A 21,623-nucleotide genomic window follows, 5' to 3' on the forward strand; every position below is an offset into this window, starting at 1 on the left:
GGTGTCATTACTGTCACTAAGTGTCAACTTCCCATGATAACATTGACCAGGTTATAGACCACTGGTGCCATTACTGTCACTAAGTGTCAACTAAGGGAGTTCCCATGATAACATTGACCAGGTTATAGACCACTGGTGCCATTACTGTCACTAAGTGTCAACTAAGGGAGTTCCCATAATAACATTGACCAGGTTATAGACCACTGGTGCCATTACTGTCACTAAGTGTCAACTAAGGGAGTTTCCATGATAACATTGACCAGGTTATAGACCACTGGTGCCATTACTGTCACTAAGTGTCAACTAAGGGAGTTCCCATGATAACATTGACCAGGTTATAGACCACTGGTGCCATTACTGTCACTAAGTGTCAACTAAGGGAGTTCCCATAATAACATTGACCAGGTTATAGACCACTGGTGCCATTACTGTCACTAAGTGTCAACTAAGGGAGTTCCCATGATAACATTGACCAGGTTATAGACCACTGGTGTCATTACTGTCACTAAGTGTCAACTAAGGGACTCCCCATGATAACATTGACCAGGTTATAGACCACTGGTGCCATTACTGTCACTAAGTGTCAACTAAGGGAGTTCCCATGATAACATTGACCAGGTTATAGACCATTGGTGCCATTACTGTCACTAAGTGTCAACTAAGGGAGTTCCCATGATAACATTGACCAGGTTATAGACCACTGGTGCCATTACTGTCACTAAGTGTCAACTAAGGAAGTTCACATGATAACATTGACCAGGTTATAGACCACTGGTGCCATTACTGTCACTAAGTGTCAACTAAGGGACTCCCCATGATAACATTGACCAGGTTATAGACCACTGGTGCCATTACTGTCACTAAGTGTCAACTAAGGGAGTTCCCATGATAACATTGACCAGGTTATAGACCACTGGTGTCATTACTGTCACTAAGTGTCAACTTCCCATGATAACATTGACCAGGTTATAGACCACTGGTGCCATTACTGTCACTAAGTGTCAACTAAGGGAGTTCCCATGATAACATTGACCAGGTTATAGACCACTGGTGCCATTACTGTCACTAAGTGTCAACTAAGGGAGTTCCCATAATAACATTGACCAGGTTATAGACCACTGGTGCCATTACTGTCACTAAGTGTCAACTAAGGGAGTTTCCATGATAACATTGACCAGGTTATAGACCACTGGTGCCATTACTGTCACTAAGTGTCAACTAAGGGAGTTCCCATGATAACATTGACCAGGTTATAGACCACTGGTGCCATTACTGTCACTAAGTGTCAACTAAGGGAGTTCCCATAATAACATTGACCAGGTTATAGACCACTGGTGTCATTACTGTCACTAAGTGTCAACTAAGGGAGTTCCCATGATAATATTGACCAGGTTATAGACCATTGGTGCCATTACTGTCACTAAGTGTCAACTAAGGGAGTTCCCATGATAATATTGACCAGGTTATAGACCATTGGTGCCATTACTGTCACTAAGTGTCAACTAAGGGAGTTCCCATGATAACATTGACCAGGTTATAGACCATTGGTGCCATTACTGTCACTAAGTGTCAACTAAGGGAGTTCCCATGATAACATTGACCAAGTTATAGACCACTGGTGCCATTACTGTCACTAAGTGTCAACTAAGGGACTCCCCATGATAACATTGACCAGGTTATAGACCACTGGTGCCATTACTGTCACTAAGTGTCAACTAAGGGAGTTCCCATGATAACATTGACCAGGTTATAGACCACTGGTGTCATTACTGTCACTAAGTGTCAACTTCCCATGATAACATTGACCAGGTTATAGACCACTGGTGCCATTACTGTCACTAAGTGTCAACTAAGGGAGTTCCCATGATAACATTGACCAGGTTATAGACCACTGGTGCCATTACTGTCACTAAGTGTCAACTAAGGGAGTTCCCATAATAACATTGACCAGGTTATAGACCACTGGTGCCATTACTGTCACTAAGTGTCAACTAAGGGACTCCCCATGATAACATTGACCAGGTTATAGACCACTGGTGCCATTACTGTCACTAAGTGTCAACTAAGGGAGTTCCCATGATAACATTGACCAGGTTATAGACCACTGGTGTCATTACTGTCACTAAGTGTCAACTTCCCATGATAACATTGACCAGGTTATAGACCACTGGTGCCATTACTGTCACTAAGTGTCAACTAAGGGAGTTCCCATGATAACATTGACCAGGTTATAGACCACTGGTGCCATTACTGTCACTAAGTGTCAACTAAGGGAGTTCCCATAATAACATTGACCAGGTTATAGACCACTGGTGCCATTACTGTCACTAAGTGTCAACTAAGGGAGTTTCCATGATAACATTGACCAGGTTATAGACCACTGGTGCCATTACTGTCACTAAGTGTCAACTAAGGGAGTTCCCATGATAACATTGACCAGGTTATAGACCACTGGTGCCATTACTGTCACTAAGTGTCAACTAAGGGAGTTCCCATAATAACATTGACCAGGTTATAGACCACTGGTGTCATTACTGTCACTAAGTGTCAACTAAGGGAGTTCCCATGATAATATTGACCAGGTTATAGACCACTGGTGCCATTACTGTCACTAAGTGTCAACTAAGGGAGTTCCCATAATAACATTGACCAGGTTATAGACCATTGGTGCCATTACTGTCACTAAGTGTCAACTAAGGGAGTTCCCATGATAATATTGACCAAGTTATAGACCATTGGTGCCATTACTGTCACTAAGTGTCAACTAAAGGAGTTCCCATGATAACATTGACCAAGTTATAGACCATTGGTGCCATTACTGTCACTAAGTGTCAACTAAGGGAGTTCCCATGATAATATTGACCAGGTTATAGACCATTGGTGCCATTACTGTCACTAAGTGTCAACTAAGGGAGTTCCCATGATAACATTGACCAGGTTATAGACCACTGGTGTCATTACTGTCACTAAGTGTCAACTAAGGGAGTTCCCATGATAACATTGACCAGGTTATAGACCACTGGTGTCATTACTGTCACTAAGTGTCAACTAAGGGAGTTCCCATGATAACATTGACCAGGTTATAGACCATTGGTGCCATTACTGTCACTAAGTGTCAACTAAGGGAGTTCCCATGATAATATTGACCAGGTTATAGACCATTGGTGCCATTACTGTCACTAAGTGTCAACTAAGGGAGTTCCCATGATAACATTGACCAGGTTATAGACCACTGGTGCCAATGCTGTCACTCAGTGTCAACTAAGGGAGTTCCCATGATAACATTGACCAGGTTATAGACCACTGGTGTCATTACTGTCACTAAGTGTCAACTAAGGGAGTTCCCATGATAACATTGACCAGGTTATAGACCATTGGTGCCATTACTGTCACTAAGTGTCAACTAAGGGAGTTCCCATGATAACATTGACCAGGTTATAGACCACTGGTGTCATTACTGTCACTAAGTGTCAACTAAGGGAGTTCCCATGATAACATTGACCAGGTTATAGACCACTGGTGTCATTACTGTCACTAAGTGTCAACTAAGGGAGTTCCTATGATAACATTGACCAGGTTATAGACCACTGGTGTCATTACTGTCACTAAGTGTCAACTAAGGGAGTTCCCATGATAACATTGACCAGGTTATAGACCACTGGTGTCATTACTGTCACTAAGTGTCAACTAAGGGAGTTCCCATGATAACATTGACCAGGTTATAGACCACTGGTGTCATTACTGTCACTAAGTGTCAACTAAGGGAGTTCCCATGATAACATTGACCAGGTTATAGACCACTGGTGTCATTACTGTCACTAAGTGTCAACTAAGGGAGTTCCCATGATAACATTGACCAGGTTATAGACCATTGGTGCCATTACTGTCACTAAGTGTCAACTAAGGGAGTTCCCATGATAACATTGACCAGGTTATAGACCATTGGTGCCATTACTGTCACTAAGTGTCAACTAAGGGAGTTCCCATGATAACATTGACCAGGTTATAGACCACTGGTGCCATTACTGTCACTAAGTGTCAACTAAGGGAGTTCCCATGATAACATTGACCAGGTTATAGACCACTGGTGTCATTACTGTCACTAAGTGTCAACTAAGGGAGTTCCCATGATAACATTGACCAGGTTATAGACCACTGGTGTCATTACTGTCACTAAGTGTCAACTAAGGGAGTTCCCATGATAACATTGACCAGGTTATAGACCATTGGTGCCATTACTGTCACTAAGTGTCAACTAAGGGAGTTCCCATGATAACATTGACCAAGTTATAGACCACTGGTGCCATTACTGTCACTAAGTGTCAACTAAGGGAGTTCCCATGATAACATTGACCAGGTTATAGACCACTGGTGCCATTACTGTCACTAAGTGTCAACTAAGGGAGTTCCCATGATAACATTGACCAGGTTATAGACCACTGGTGCCATTACTGTCACTAAGTGTCAATGCTGCTACCATGTATAAACTTTTGATATTTGTCATAATAACATGTATGAGTTTAATCAATACTACTACATATGTTTTAATTTGTTTTCATTTCTTGTTTCTGATTATACATATAATGTTGAAAAACATTTTATTTTGATTGACTAGGTGGGCATTGTATGGAACAAGCTCCTAGGGGGCCCTGCCCCAAACTTACTACAAAGTACATCTCAGAATGCCTTGCGATCCTGTATGTGTGATTGTTTATCCAACATTGGTTCTCCAGTTTTTGAATTATTGGCAGTAAGTATGCTTTTCTTTACTCAGCTGTTTCTTACTTAGGATTACAATATGAACTTTGAATGAAATTGATCAGTTGTATATATTGCTGAAAACATCCTACATTTCGACCCAAAGAGACTCTTTTAATAGACTTTGATTGTGACATTGTTTATTTTCAGCATATGTATTCTATTGTGCAATACCTATATAATGGAATTGATCAATGCATTGCCAATAACAAGTAAAAACATCATTTTCAGGCTTTTTGACCTAAAAAGACCCCTAAATGTGCATGAATTGTAAAAGAACTTTCTGAGTTGCTGAACAATACACAAAACAAATTGTCCAAGAAATTTTGTTCAAATCAGATCATGTGGTTCAGAGTTATGACGTGACATTGACGGACCCATGGATGGACAGATGCTCAGTCAGAACAAATCCATGAGCCTCCATCTCAGACTGTGTTTGGAAGTGTTTCACTTTTCCTGATATTCACAATTAAATGTTCTTACCCCCTAATTATTTATATTTGAAATTCATCAATGTAATCATAATTAACAATATCATGATTTTTTTTATTCAGCTAGACAAAAGGATATTATGCATTACAATGTTATTAGGATTAAGTGTTGATGAGGACTATAGAGTGAAGTCTTCAGCTGTCAGAGCACTGGGTGTTTACGTGGTATATCCTTGTCTCAGAGAGGTAGGTATAGAGTGAAGTCATACTCGTACAATGGCTGGTACTGCTAATTTGATATCCCCTTCCCACCTAGGCAGTCTTCATCCCCTAGCACAATGGTTAATAATATTGTCATTTCAGGATGTACTATTTGTGGCTGATACTGCTAATGTGATATCTCCATCCCACCTAGGGAGTCATCATCCCCTAGCACATGGTTAATAATATTGTCATTTCAGGATGTATTATTTGTGGCTGATACTGCTAATGTGATATCTCCTTTCCACCTAGGGAGTCATCATCCCCTAGCACATTGGTAATAATGTTGTCATTTCAGGATGTATTATTTGTGGCTGATACTGCTAATGTGATATCTCCTTCCCACCTAGGTAGTCATCACCCCCTAGCACAATGCTCTCTTCCCACCTAGGTAGTCATCACCCTCTAGCACATTGGTTAATAATATTGTTATTTCAGGATGTATTATTTGTGGCTGATACTGCTAATGTAATATTAAACTGTTTAGAAGATGCCTCAGTACTAGTAAGAATGAAAGCAGCATGGTCGCTAGGCAACCTCAGTGATGCACTCGTTATGAATAAGTAAGTATTTGTTATCACATGTCAAATTATTTATATTTCAGTTTGATGTTTTTTTGTTTGTTTTTTTTGTTTTGCACCCCATTGGTTGATATGTGTTAATATTCCAAATCCTGTAAAACCATTTAATTTCACTATTTTTATGTTTTGAGCATTTTCACTCGGTTTTAGGTTCATGAATTTGGCAGAGAAACAAAGAATTGTATTGTTTTTACATGTTCTTGTGGATTTAATTTAGTGAATTTTATTTAAAAATAGCAAAATTAAAAATCAGTGAATTACAGTAGTTTGGGTTGCCAACTGAAAATAGTTTAATTATTTACACTGTTAAAATCTTCCTAAACTAGTAGTTTGTGTTTACAAACATATCAGCGCATGACATAGTCAATGAAATATGGTAAAAACTAATCTATATGTTTGACCAATAAAGCAAACTAACTTGATGATACCATATACATGTCTGATTTTCTAGGGATTCCAGTGATGCGATATTTCTACAAGATTTTTCCGACATGTTATTACAAAGACTATTCACTTCAGCAATCAAAGCTTCAGAAGACAATGATAAAGTGAAATCTAACGGTGTCAGAGCCATTGGAAATCTACTCCGATATATTAAGCCATCCACGATGTGTAAGTGTTTATTAATACCATCAAATATTTTCTGAGATGGATGCATTTTTTTATTGGCACATATTTGTGTCCTAAGTGTCTTCCACTATCAAACTCATGAGTGACCACATAAAGACAACATATACCGGATTCTGCTGCAAATTTGCCCAGGGCCTTTAAATGGCAGTTCAGGTTTTTAGCTCCTGTGAAACGGAGCTTATGTGGTACCAGTGTCTGTGTCTCTGTGACTCTGTGACTAAAATTTGTTCCACTGATAACTCAAGATCTGCAATTTCAATTCAAATGAAATTTGGCACACAGCTAATATATGATGAGTAGATGTGCTGATTAGATTTTGGTGCAATTCCATGCATATTAATTAGTCAATTATTGCATTAATTAATTTATAACTTAGAGTTTTTAAAGTTTCTTAACAAATATTTGACTAGGGTGAGTAGCCTAATTTGCATATTTCAATAACGTATTCTGTCGCAAAAAAAACTGGTAATATTTCATTGGAAGGTCTGGAAATTTGCGAATTTTAGTATATAATGATTTATTATATCATGATGGTTGTTATTTGAGCAGATACAGCGACTAAAAACATCAAATGTATGCGAGTATGGGTAGAGTACGCATGTGCAGTTACATGAGTGACGCGGCCATTTTTTCAGTTTGACGAAAAAGCAGTACCCTTTCTGATTTTCATGAACGCAAGTTCAATTTCACTTTGTGCGTCATATTCATCAATTGACAAAATCGAAGACAGATGCCGTACAACTTTCTGCCAATCTTGATTCGTAAATGTGCTGGTTACATGTACAGTGTTCTCCTTGGGCCTGCGTCACTTAGACAATAGCCGCGTAACTTTTGTTTCGCCCGCGATTCTGCAGTGTTCTTATCAGGTCTTTTAAGGGTATCGGGACCGATACTGTTCTTTCTTTCCACGATACTGTTTCCCTCAAGCTGGCCCGTTTCCAGGCCATTGTTTTGCAATGATGAATCAGAACAGAACAATTCATGTGAACTGATTGATCCTAACTTATTATCTGGATACTCGTATTCACCTGCGGATACTTCAGCCTACTTTCAAGCATGAATATAGAAGGAAATCAACGATTTTTTTCCAGTATCGTTCCAGACTTTGCAAGAAATTTATATAATAATCACAGTGATCACTACTATTGGGTTCAAAAATTATTTATGATCATTCAAAATATAGTGGCCATGGCTGTCGGTTCAACCCAGTACTGACCTTCACCGCTATTGCGACGCCACGAGCAGAGAAAAGGAAAGCTGAATCCTCGCGTCTGCACTTAATCCATGTATAAGGCAGACACCCGACAGCAACAGCAAGGAAGTTTGTCAGTTTTATTCAAGATATAAATTTTCTATTTTACGCATTGGAGCTACACAACGTGACTGAAAGCACTTCCAATGTGATCTAATTTGTAAACAATCTCTTTGCACACGACTCCCAGTGTCTTCTCCTCGAGCAGACAGTAATATTTCACATTTGTTTTCGCATGGTTTCCATCTTGCTCAAATAAAACAAAGCAGTTGATTCCTATTTTACTTAGTGTTTATTCTTGTTTGATATTTTTAAACAAAAATGCACTCATTAAACAAATAGTAGTCTTTTGTTTTTGCTGAACGAGGAAAAGGAAGACAAAATGGTGGTAGTTTTGTGTAGGGTCGATTGCGATCTTCGGTTTGTATCAAAAGCACGTCTCACAAATGAAATTTTTTTTTTTCGAGCGATATTTTGATAGCAATTAAACAAATTTCAATCGTTGGCTTATGTAAGGGCTGGATCACTTACTTTCAAGGGCTCAAAGTCCGGACGAACATTAAACTACGATGTTTTCATTTATCTGTTCTAGGTGTGTTGTACAGACTTTTTAGTTGTACTATTTTGATGATTTAATTTCAAGAATCTGTCAAGGAAACAATAGGTTTAATTTTATAGCAGATTTTACTTGTCAAGAAAATCAAAGCAAAAATTATTCAACTGCAGACGAGACAAACCCCGACCTCTAGAAATACCTCATTCATAGAGTGCCTCATTAGTGCTCTTTGTTTACAAGTATAGTGTCCTTGCATGTTTTTCAAAATGCCCATAACAAAATCATATGTTTTCATATACAGTATGTCATAGATTCTCAAACGTCTTGATCAATTTTATTGATGGATTGACCTACATGCAATTACATTCACTTACTAGGCAAAGCCTATACCTTTATAATACATGCTCTGATCACACAGGAGCTATTTACAGTTTAACTTTGATTAAAAAAATAAAATTGGACCAAGAAACCGCCCAGGGCAATTTTTCGGCAGGTGTTATTTTAATCTTTTCTGATGCCTAAAAGTTTCGCCGTAGTCATTGATGCCCATGCAAGAGTATTGATGTTTATTGCGACTAGCGTGAATGGGTTAGCTTCGTTTTGACAATGAGCTGTTATCGCTGTAAACAATGTTAAATTATTCTTCAAATGCTCAGTTTATCTTTTGAAAACAACTATTTTTTTTTATTTAAAAACAAATCATGCCACTTTCCCATCAAAATTCAAGCCAAAAGATTGTACAACAACATCGGCAAATCTCTTCCGTGCTGCGTTCAATAACATTAACATATTTAAATGAGCTATGATAATTTGAACACGTTGGCATCATCCATCATTTTCATTGAACCCCAAATAAGGGCCCACCAGCCGTGAAACTGCCCAGGGCAATTTTGCGGATGGGCGAATTTACCGCAGAATCCGGTACATGTACTGCAAAACATTTCGCTTTCTGGAATTTTTATGATAGTCAAAATTTTGATGTGTTGATTCGGGAACACACAAAACATCAAAGAAACCAGAGAGCTTTCACGTTTAACTTCCTATTTATTCTGCCATTTCCATTTACACCAATGGCACTACTTTTTACATATCAATACACTTGAGTGATCAGGTAACATATAACACCATTACAAAAATATGTATTCTGATGCATGCAATGAAGTAGTCCCATAAACATCATAAAGATATAGCTACATTCACAAAAAAGGTTCTTCTTGAAATATGATGATACTTTCTATTGGCCGGACATTTGTGTCATCCTCTACGAGGAACATGTCATCACAAAATGCAAATATTAGACCAGTTGTGTGTTCTATTGTATGTCACATTACATGTGTTATACATGGGGTAAGACTAGGACCTAGGTTAAAGCCTGTTGGAGGCAACTTAATATTTAGTTGTAACTACGGACTTGAATATTTGAAAATCAACCTGTCCGAATTTTATCGTGAAGCCTTGGTAGCTTGGTCTACTCTTCAAAATTTAGATATTAAAAATCAAATATCACATCATATAATTTGGAACAACAAGGATATCCTAATTGATAACAAATCTGTGTTTTTCCCTACAATAGCCAATAAGGGTATCAGTTGCATTGGTGATTTATTTCCAAATAACACACCCGTTAGTATTGCTGTCTTATCTGGTAAACATAACCTAACCAGACTTGAAATATATCTTGTGGGTTGTGTTTTTAATGCAATTACAAAAACCACGAGGGAAGCTTGGTCACATGTTTCCTATCCTATCCGAAGGTTTTCGTACGATTCAGTGCCAAATATTTCTATTGATGGTAAGAATATACTGGCATCTGTGCTAAGTAAAAATTGTATAAAAAATAACTTTCTTCGTGCAAAGACTATTCATCCAAATAGTTCAGAGTATTTTATAAAAGATTTTAAACTCAATTTTTCTGCAATGTCTAAATATTACGTTTTACCATTTAGGACAGCAATCGACACGAAATCAAGAGAATTTCAATTCAAGTTACTACATAAAATTTTGTTTACTAATTATGATCTTTTTAAAATGAAATCATCAAAGATTAGTAGTCCGAATTGTTCGTTCTGTCATCAGGAAACGGAAACTACTTACCATCTTTTTTATTATTGTAAATATACAAAAAAATTTTGGTTTGCCTTTAGTGATGTATTTAAAAACATCTTTGGTCCAGATGCTCTTTCCCTCAGGCAGATAATTTTAGGCTGTACTGAGTTTTCAGTGTTGGCGAAATATTTGGTACTTTTAGGGAAGCAATATATTTATAATTGTAAAATGAGTAAGAGTATACCGAGTGATGTATATTTTCATAAAGTGGTAACTGAAGCATGCGAGATTGAAAAGCATAAGCTATATCTAAAAACAAATTGGAATTACATTTACGGAAGTGGTCTATTATCTCTGATAGTGTGTAAATTTCTTTGATTTCAGTGTATTAGCAATTATTTTGTTTTTGTTTTATTTTTTTACTCTTTGTTTGCTTGTCTTTGTCGTTTTGTATTATGTAATTAATGTTTACTGTAATGTTTGTAATCAAATGAAATAAAATTGTGTAAAGAGAAAAAAAAAAGACTAGGACCAGATATGAAACAAACATTAACTATGATTTCCTTTTTTTCAGCTAAAAGTGGATTTACAGTATTAGTTGAGCAATCAGTGCAAGCATTAGTTAAGAATGTCATTGGTGGTACCATGAAGGTAGAGTATATAACTAGTGTATAAGTTTGTTAAAAAATTAGACTCTGGGGCAGTCAGTATTACGTAATTCTCATCTATTTTTTCTAGATGTATGTCAGTCTTCTGCATTTTATAGTTTTAAAGTTATTTGATCATTTTAAAGCGGCAATAGCTGCAAATATTGGACTTTTTTCTCTGATTGATAAAACATTTCTTTGTCATTAGTGTCAATTTATAACAGCCATCGTCACAGTGTATACATTATATGCATTGTACATTAAATCACTTACGAGTGGGAAAAAAATGCGAGGTAGGTTCCATGCCACCGGAGGGTGCCATCTGTTGAAATCTAGTTTTGTCAAGCGAACCTCAAGTATTTACGGTAGATGACAACTTAGTGGAACTTTTGTGCAAAATGTCAATTACGTTGTCATCTTGAGAGGCTGAGGCTGTTTCTGACGGCCTCTTACTGGTGATTTAATGTGTCATTTCTCATAATGGTGCAGGTCCTGTGACATAATTTCTTTGGTCATCATCACTTGACCGATTCCAACAAAATGGTGTCTAAAACAATATTTTGGTAAGATTTGGTCATCTTATGTAGTTGTATTTTCACACAAAAAAATTTCACTTGAAATAGTAGTTTTTAATTTTATACCTATTTATTGTTTGTTGTTGACTTTGTAATTTTTTCCAGATCTGTTAATGGGTATGCCCGTTGATCTGTGTATAAAATAAAATAAAATGAAAAGTATGATAGATGTTTAATCATCAAATTCTATGTGGCAAATGCTCATTGTGGTTTCTACTCACCAGGTGCGATGGAATGCATGTTATGCTGTTGGTAATATGTTTAAGAATGCTGATCTACCAGTTGGGTCGTCTACGTGGACGTCAGATGTCTACGATGCTTTGCTAGGTGTGGTTGCTGATTGTAAAAACTTCAAAGTAAGGAACTAAATGTTCTATATAGGCATTCATGTATTTCTGTATTGAAAGACTTCAAAAATACATGTGTGATATAACATAACGTGTCAGGCATGACATAGTCCCTGTATGTTTTGAATGTAAGATTATATTGTAGTATGTGTGCATAAACATTGTGGGTATAATAGAAAGCTGGATGTGCAGTCACTCAAAATTGTCACAAATGCCTGAAATCAAGTTCCATCAAAAATGGCCACTATATACATGTACTTGACGATCCTGAATGGGACTGTGAAACAAATGTACATGAATATGTGTGACATGAAGTATGAAGTATGTGTGGTGTTTGAACATGACCAGTCAAGGCATGTCAGAGCATCAAGGTCTTATTATGTTCATGTATTTACCAAGTTTGTACGAAATTGTCCTTGCGTCACTGAGATCCAGAGCGACCGTAATACGGGTGCAGACGAATGGACACACCCACAGAAGTGAAATTACAAGTCCCCGTTTCTGGGATTGGCCTTTATAACAGGTTGATTTGATGATAATAATAAGATACACATTGATTTTCATGTAGTTTTCTAATAGTCTTGTATTATTGGTTTGTAGGTAAGAATCAATGCGGCATTAGCTATTGCTATACCATCTAAGAGGGAGAAGTATGGAGACGTACAACAGTTTTGCTCAATATGGAATTGCTTGGTAGATGCTCTTGAAGGAAGTGATAAAGTTACTGCATTTAGTGAATTCAAATACAGAGAGAATCTTAGAGATCAGGTACATCACATTTTGGAGTGGGAGGGATTGACTTTTGATCAACTTCTTTTTGAAAACCATTATCTTGATTGTGTGGGTGCAGATAGACAATGATGATGGGAGTGTACTGTAACCACATAATTTTAGATGATTTCAAAAATTTTGGAAAGTCGCTGACATGCAAAACTCATACTTAGGACCCGAGAGAAATTTTCTCTGCTACAAAACATTTGTTTCTTGCAAAATTAGAATAGTTTACAATATTGTAATGCATCATGGTAAAGTGAGGGAGGGTCCAGTTATCTATACATGTAGCATGTGCAGTATAAAGTACCGGTAACTAAGTGTGATTCCTTGAATTTGAGGAATATGGTTCTACTGCAACTCAATTTGGGAATATGGTATTCCTATGACATTCTTAATATGCAAAACATGATTGATTATTAAATATAATTTTATATATTTTTGAGTATAAAATGATATTTCTTGTCCCTAGCGACCCTGAATCACACCCCCTCCCCCAAACCAGTTCTAAACATACAGGCATCCCTATTTTCTACTGTCCATACTTGGCATGTGTCAATAGCAACTCGTATTGCATAGACAATTTTGTACCAGATCAATTTGGTTTGCAGTATACTATTATCGGGTAACAAGGGAAATTATTTGGCATTTGGTGTCATCTGAGTTATCAAAACTATTCCACCACTTAAAATAAATGTCGTTGATTATTTTTCAGATGTGCACCACTCTTGGCCATATTGCTTGCTATGTAACAAAGGAGGATCTACAAGCTTTACATTATGTTCTCAAAGACAAGGTTGACATGTTGAAAGATTATATGTGTAAACATTATCAAAATGTTGAAAGAATAACCGACCAAGACTCCACCAAATGTAAGCACATTTCAATAGACATGAGCCAAATAAAAAAATGTTGTAGTTTCTATAACATGCTATTCAAAATTATAGTAGGTAGGTAGGGATTTTCATTATATTTTTTTAGATATTTTCATGGTTTTATAACTGTACTTTATTTATTTTCTTTCATGTAAGGACTGTTTTGCAGACATTTACATAACCCAGTTTTGCCAAGTTGTGAATTTCTGTAAAATCTAAAAATTTTGTAACGTTTCCTCAAATACAGCTAAAAGAATTTCAGGGTCAGACAGTAAAGTAGGCCAGGTTTTAGGAACCACACAATTTTTTTCAATTTGGCCTAAGTACATTATTTCTATTAATTTTATGAACAAGTTTAGTTCAACCAAAAATTGAAGTATATTTGTATTTATTATATCAAATACTCAAGTTTATATTCATATTTTCTTCATATACAATGTTTATTGGTTCTGGCACACTCAAGTGTCATGTGACTACTATTACTAAATCTATAAACTACATTATTTTCAGTGCAATTGGTGTCTGATGCTCTGTCTTATCTTGGCAAGTTGGATGACAGTGGACTGAGCAATGAGGCTCACCATACACTATCTGATTTACAATATATAGTTGGTAAAACTGACTGATATATCCAGTTTATATTACCGGTACAAGAAAAGGCTTTAAGGACAAGCCATTGAGCTGTACGATTGAGATGATACATCGTTACAAGTGGTGTAAAATTTGTGGAGCCCAGAATTTAAAACAACCATAAAATGATGATTTGCAACATGTGATATTTCATGTTAAATATCATAACTGTGACTGATTGCACCATGGTCATGTCATAAAGTAGTTAATATTTTACTCAGCTTTGTAAGACAGGGACCAACTTTTGAAAAGGAACTTTTTTCAAAAATCTAAACAGGGAAACCATCAGTTCATTCAATTCTCATTATGTGTTACCGAAATCCTCAGTTTTCTGTACATTTACTTTTTCCATAATGTAGTTGAATGGAACAGTGTTGAAAACAAACACAAAAGACAAATTTGGAATGATACTTGTTTAGAAAGCTAATGCTCAAACATCACTGTTATTTTGCATATGGAAGAGGTGTGGGTGAATCGCTAAGAGAAGGCAGTCTTCTCTTCTCGAAGCTTCCTGCTTATTTCAACATTCCCAGCATTGGATTTATGGAGAAATAAGAATGTGATTTTCGACTGCACATAAGCATGGATTTTGATTGCAGTATAATTCTGTACTTAGACTGACTCATTTGTGCCAGCGGTGATGATCAACATATCAAAATCATGAGAAATCTTATTATAAGGCTCAAATATTTATATGCATATATGTGGAAATTTGAGAAATCAGGACTATCATAATTTACACATTCAATTTTGCATGTTTTTTTATTCATTCTTTTTTTTGTTGAACATGACAATAACTCTTGAATTTGAAATAAATTGTATTTATTATGCGTTTTCTATCTTGTACAATTCTGTTGGTGAATGTCTCAGTTCTATGCAATGGTATTTATTAATTAGATTGCAAGACATAACACGCATGTTTGTGTCAAATGTCTTAAATTGTTCCATGTGTGTCAAAGTCAAATATGTACAGCAAAAAATATTGATGACAAAGCTAAAGTATTCAAACTATGTATATATTTGTTGATTTTATGAATCAGGACAATTATAATTCACACAATTTTTTTCTTAATCTTTTTGTTAAAGTGGCAATTATTGTATCTATCGATTATTTTTCTCTGGTTTTTATTTCTAATAAAATGTCATCCCAAGTCATTAATTCATGCCAATTTATAACATCCATTGCAGAAATGTGGACATTGAAAACATAGCATAAATGCTGTATACTGACCTACATTAAATCACTTGCAAGTGAATACAGTTGGCCGCTGGGTTGCACACTGGTCTCAATAGGGCACAGTCTAATAAAATCCAGTTTTGTCTAGTGTACCTTCAACACCTTGAAGTTGTGCAAGTCATTGATTACCATTCTAATTGTAACGTCCCCTCTGACACCCCCCATTTAAGTGGAACTGTCTGAGTATTTTTCTCAGTTGACTGAGAGGAAAATTGGTTCTATTTGTCCTCCAACCACAAGCCATGCTGCACTGACTTGGTAATCTATCCTTTCCTAGTCTTGCTTGCCATACCTCTAATCTGCACACCTACTTTAGTGATACAGACATCTAAATCCTGGCAGCAAGGGTGCAGCTGCCTTTTATATAGCCATAGTAGATATAGGGACTGGAGGTCTGGCAACAAGACAAATCTTCTGCCACTTGCTACACCTTCAATTGGCAACATTAAACTGCATCATGCCAACCCAATGTACTTTTACATTGACATGCCCAGATAAGGTTTATTATTGTTTCACATAGTGTATATATACTGGAATCGATGATACACTCAGGCTGGTAATAGGTATTGGTGCTGTCCCTACAAAATATTATAATTTTGTATGATCAGTATACACTATATAGCAAAATCATGGCCAGATTATTAAAATAATGAACAATTTTCAGTTTCTGGCTTTATGAAGTATGTATTTTTGAACAAAACAACTTTGGTTGTAAAATATTTGAAGAAATTTTTAAGGGACTTGTTCGAATTAGCATTAGAATTATTGGAATTCAATCTCATCCATCCACTCTTCAGGTATTTGAAAGTCACTCTTCTGCCAGAAATCCTCTGGTAAAATACCATGCCAATTAAAAAGCTCATTATTACTAATTAAATTAATTCTATAGTTGTGAAATATTCTTGTAAGATGCTGTTCCATATTGAGTGTCAAGTCTGATGATGTGGGTGTTGAATTTCCTTCCGTTAGTTCTGGACTATTTCCGCTACATGACATACCATTAGCTGTTGACAATTGGTTATTTCCTGCAGGAGAAGAAAAGATACAATGGGTATTATCACAGAAAAGCAATATTTGTAGGCTCAAATGGGCATGTCATTCAACTTGCTGACGCACAGAAATTCCAACTTGCTGTTTAACTTAGGGTCATCAAAAGTATGGTACCATGGATGACAATTTAGTAACTGATAACCAATTATGTAAATTTCAAAACAATGATTGAATTTTCATGCAGAGAATATAATAATATTTGAGTATTACTGGACCATTGCATTCTTTATATTACAAGGTATGAATGCATCAATGTGAATACATACCATCTTGATGACTAACAGGTGTTACAGCTGGCAAAGTGAAACCGTTCAAAGGGTGTCCCTTATATTTCACCTGTAATAAGTAGAAGTATAATAATACCAAGCATCAGAGTGAATAAGAGATATTGTTATATACTATTACTATGCAGCGAGTTTTCAACGCACAAACACAATTATATGTAATCCAATCTTTTCTAGCAAGTAAACCTGATAACAAATTGTACTACATTGAATTTTATATCATAGACATGAACAGTTTTTATATGAAACATTACAATTCTTTTATAAATTTCAAATAGTTTCACCAATGTGAATTGGTCACAATTGAGGGAAGGGTGCAAAGGCTTATGGGTAATTGGCGTTTCCTTCTCTGGCCAATAAAAATTGTTCTGCTGATTTCAATGTAATCCCGAATAAATGTTTTATTGATTTCTTTAAAGGGTATCAAAGTGAAATACATGGCACATGTTGAAATGCAACTTGAAACAGGTAGATTAACTTCATGCTAGTACAGCATGATTTGCTTTGGCCATTGAAGCATGTTGCGTTCATCACTGAAATAAGCATTGCCCCCCCCCCCCCTCAATGCAAAAGCAATTTGAAAGAAATGTTATTAACCCTCCCTTCTCATATTAGTGAATAATGTACAAGACTGATGACAATAAACCATACATGTATACTGTAAAATGCTTTATTTTCACTTGGAATTAATTTTCGCTAAAGAAATGATTCAGTGAAAATAAAATCCAGCAAATATACCTTTTTTCCTATATTTTACTTGTCAGTAATCAGTGATAATAAATTCCATGCAAAACACCAAAAAAGTATTTTACAGTATTCTAGATTTTTCACTCCATACCTTGGCCCATGTAGTAGATCTACTAACTCTCTTCTTTCCTGTTGCTGACTTGAACCATTGAGATGGATTACAAAAACACTCTCCTGAACTATCCTGAATTACTCCAGATTGCATTAGGTTGGCAACAAACGTTTCTTCCTTTATGGGAAATCAAAAAATGTATTGGTAAAGATACAGTCTTTTTGACACTTTTTTTAATTGATTTTGTAATCCCTGTGACATAATAATGAGCATTTTAAGTAATCCACTCAGATACTTGCAAATTCGCCTTTGGTGCAAATCGCCTATTTTCTCTCGTAATTTCTCCAATTAAAGGCACTGAAGCAAGGTGAACTTCATAAACATATAGGCAATGTAACTATCTTAAAATTGCTACATAAAACTAATTCTATTGTTGTATAGCACCAGACACTAACACTGAAAGTCAACTTCCGTCATTCTGGATTATTCAAATTCCAGTCTTGTTTTCCTTACATAATTATCATTGTTTATAATGTCTAAAATAAATGCATCTTTGTTGATTTGAGACTTACAGAAGCACCACCTACAAGGGCCTTGATGCCGATGTTGTGCTTTAATCAAAATAGGCCTATCAAATCAGTAATGTCACATGGAGTACATTCGTGATAAATGACTGGAAATGGATTTTTTTGTTTGAAGATTATGCAGCTGTTTTGGTGTTGTTTACTATGAACATATAACATTTTACTCTTCTGGTGCCACAATGGTCATTTTTGTATCAGAAAATAAAATAACAATTAGCAAAATGCAGCTCATGAGCCTTTATATTATGTTAACTCTATTAATATTTTCAAAGAATTTTGTTCAGAAAAGAATGTTCTGACCCAACAAAAATGAACTTACTTGGTTAATAAATGATAAGACATCTTTTCCAGGTTGGATAACATTCTGTTCAATCAGGGAGCGCAGTGAAACTGGTTTTTTCACTTTACTTGTACCAGCATCAGTATTCATCTGTGATGTAAAAGTCAAATAAACTATACTTGATGAGACGATACTTTTAGATTCATTAGTGATTTGGGACTAATACACCCACTGATACACTGGGATTCAGCCTTGTTCCGAATGACTGGCCTGCATCTTGATAAATCCTCAATTTTAAATATATTCATACCATCAAATATTTTACCTCACTAAAAACTATTGCAACTCTCTCAGGTGCACAGATAAAAAACAATGTGGAGAAACAGTATAAAATATTTAGACAATAAAAAAATAAATTAAGAACCTACAGTAATCTCAAATATGACATTAAACTAGAAAAATTGATTGGTTACAGATTTGTGTTTGATGAATTCAAGAATGTGAAGGCAGAAAATAACATACCTGAGAATTTTCATGAGATTCTGCAGCAGATTGAGAATCTAGCATGCAACCACCTGTTGAAACATTGTGGTGGACTTGAGGTCTATCATCTGCAGTTGAAGTAAGTACATCAGAGATTGGTTTACACTTTCTCACTTGGTAACTAGGTAATGCTGTACTGTTCTGATTCACTGTTGTCTGAGATGCATGTTTAGATGTTACAGGACAGTTTTTTTGTCCCGAAGACACAAGTATCTTACTACCTGGTTGGAGTGGTAGTACTCTACCAGACTCTGGATTTATTGTGAAGTATTGTTCTTTTGGAGTCTTATATACTGTTTGATGTACTTCCTTTCCAACATTAACCTCAATTGCAGAACTCATTCTTACAGAAGGAACTGCTCTGTCAGGTACCATTTGAGAGGCAACAGTGTCGGCTGTTGAATTGTTAAGGTCAATCTTCTTGGTAGATGTGACCGAATCCTTCTCCTCAAGACTAGAAGTTCTCTGAACAGTCTTCCTAGCAATTTTAGTTGAGGTATTGGTCGTGACCATTCCTATTTCAGAAGTATTCTCACCTGTATCCAGGAAGTCTTTTTTTCCAATAGCAGTTAAACCTGTAGGAACATTATTTTTTTTTCTGTGTTCCTCCTTTTGCAGCTTCTCCGCATCACATTGTGATTGTCCAGCAGTACCATCAATCATTTGATTCTGACTTTTATCATAAATCATTTGAAATTTAGCAGCCAACTGTTTTTGTTTCAGAAGTAAATTAATAAGTGTTCTATGTCGACTAGCCAGAGTGACAAGTCTTCTTTTCAGCTCCATCCTGCCTTCAGCACTTACAACTTCACCCTGTCGCTGCATTATCTCAGACTTCTCCTTTTTATTCGCTTCACCAAGTAACTTTAAATTAACTTGTAAACTGTTCATCTCAGCTTTTAACATTTCTAATGAAAATGTGTTTTTAAAAATGTTATTTTTTGATATGCAAGAATGCAAGGGATAAATTAGTTTATATTCATTGGACTTTGATTTTATGCACATCAACATGAGTACAAATAATTTGATCAAAATGATTTTATTTGTTTCCATTGACTGTCTTTGGGAGAATGTCTCAATTTGTATTCATATACTTTAATAGTCATCATTTATGAATTCAAGCTCACAAACTGTTAGTCATTAATAACGTTTTTTTATATATGGTATTCTCTAACTGTATACTCACCAGTTGACTGGCCAATCTGCAAAAGCTGACAAACATAACCCTGTTGCTTCTGAACATCCATCAATTTATCTCCAGCCTGATGGAAATAATAAAGATTAATTTGATTATTGTATTAATTGGTCTATGAGTGCTTATCAATTTCTTTTTTTTTTTTTACCTAGATACTGTGCATTTCATAAAGGCATAAATTTGTTTTTTGGAAACTGTGGGAATATACACATGCTTTATTTAGATGGTATATAGAAGCCATTTGTTTTTGTGTGGGTTTCCTTCAGTCATTAGTCTATTAATGACCATACATTCTAAAAGTGTGGTGATTGGTTTCCAATCATTTTAATTTTATATTTATGTATAACATTTAGAAATATTTCTATAGAACAAATTCATGCCTTCATGAAATGAGTAGTAATCCATACATAAACCTATTTCAATGATTTGAATAAAAAATGGATTCCAAATAACTAAATACACTCACAGATCTTGACATGCCTGTCTCTTGTACACCATAACTACCAGTTACATCATTAGTTAAATTTGCTTCATTCTGACTGTTGTTTACACTTGTTGCTTCTCTGTTCAATTCAATCTGGACTTCTTTGGAGTTAACATCTGGTTTTGGGTTTTCTATTCCAATTTTATTTCCCAGTTCATGTATAGGGGATTCTGTGACATTGACACGTTCACATACTGGAATGTTTGTGTCTTTATTTTTCCTAGTAATTTCTGTTGACACACTGTCGCTCCCTATTTTATCATCTTCACTAACTTTAGTATGAATAGTATCTGCTGAATCTTGTTTATTTTCACTGAGTGATTTCAACTTGGAGCTATATCCAACAATCTTTTCATCATTTTGATACTCTGAAACAATGCGCAGGGTTATAGGATTATTAAATGTTTTCACAACTTCACGTTACATTGTTATGACACCAGATTTCACTAATGACAATTTCATATTGTAGTAACAATTTCATCATGTTTTATATATAATGCACATAGTAACAACTACAGTATTTGCTATATAAGTCGGCATTGCGATTACATAAATTACAGAAAACTTTTTATGGTCAAAATATGTAATATATTAATAATTTGGTATACAGCCAATACATTTTTTGGTGTATGTGCATTTCTATTGGCATTACACCTCTAACAGAGCAAATACGGTATTTTCATATTGAAATAGTTTATTTCTTCACAACATTTTGTAACAATGTATTTTATATTTGCACCTGTCAATTTTCTCAACTTGGGTAGATGTGGAAATTCTGGTGATGTATCTCTTGATTTTGAGAAACCA

General features: G+C 35.6%; 1 protein-coding gene across 1 annotated transcript in view; it reads left to right on the forward strand.

The window, feature by feature from the left end:
- Window positions 1–15,696, forward strand: part of LOC102803803 (HEAT repeat-containing protein 6-like) — a 34,704-nt gene extending 19,008 nt beyond the window's left edge. The window contains exons 14-22 of the mRNA XM_085491739.1: window positions 4,616–4,750; window positions 5,313–5,435; window positions 5,889–6,013; window positions 6,483–6,643; window positions 11,090–11,166; window positions 11,962–12,093; window positions 12,685–12,852; window positions 13,571–13,727; window positions 14,241–15,696. Coding sequence (XP_085347865.1) covers window positions 4,616–4,750; window positions 5,313–5,435; window positions 5,889–6,013; window positions 6,483–6,643; window positions 11,090–11,166; window positions 11,962–12,093; window positions 12,685–12,852; window positions 13,571–13,727; window positions 14,241–14,356 — 1,194 coding nt within the window. The 3' untranslated portion in view covers window positions 14,357–15,696. The remainder of the gene's footprint in view (window positions 1–4,615; window positions 4,751–5,312; window positions 5,436–5,888; window positions 6,014–6,482; window positions 6,644–11,089; window positions 11,167–11,961; window positions 12,094–12,684; window positions 12,853–13,570; window positions 13,728–14,240) is intronic.
- Window positions 15,697–21,623: the final 5,927 nt, after the last annotated feature.

This window comes from Saccoglossus kowalevskii, chromosome 16 (assembly GCF_978046115.1).
Source record: "Saccoglossus kowalevskii chromosome 16, keSacKowa6.1, whole genome shotgun sequence".
Lineage (NCBI taxonomy): Eukaryota > Metazoa > Hemichordata > Enteropneusta > Harrimaniidae > Saccoglossus > Saccoglossus kowalevskii.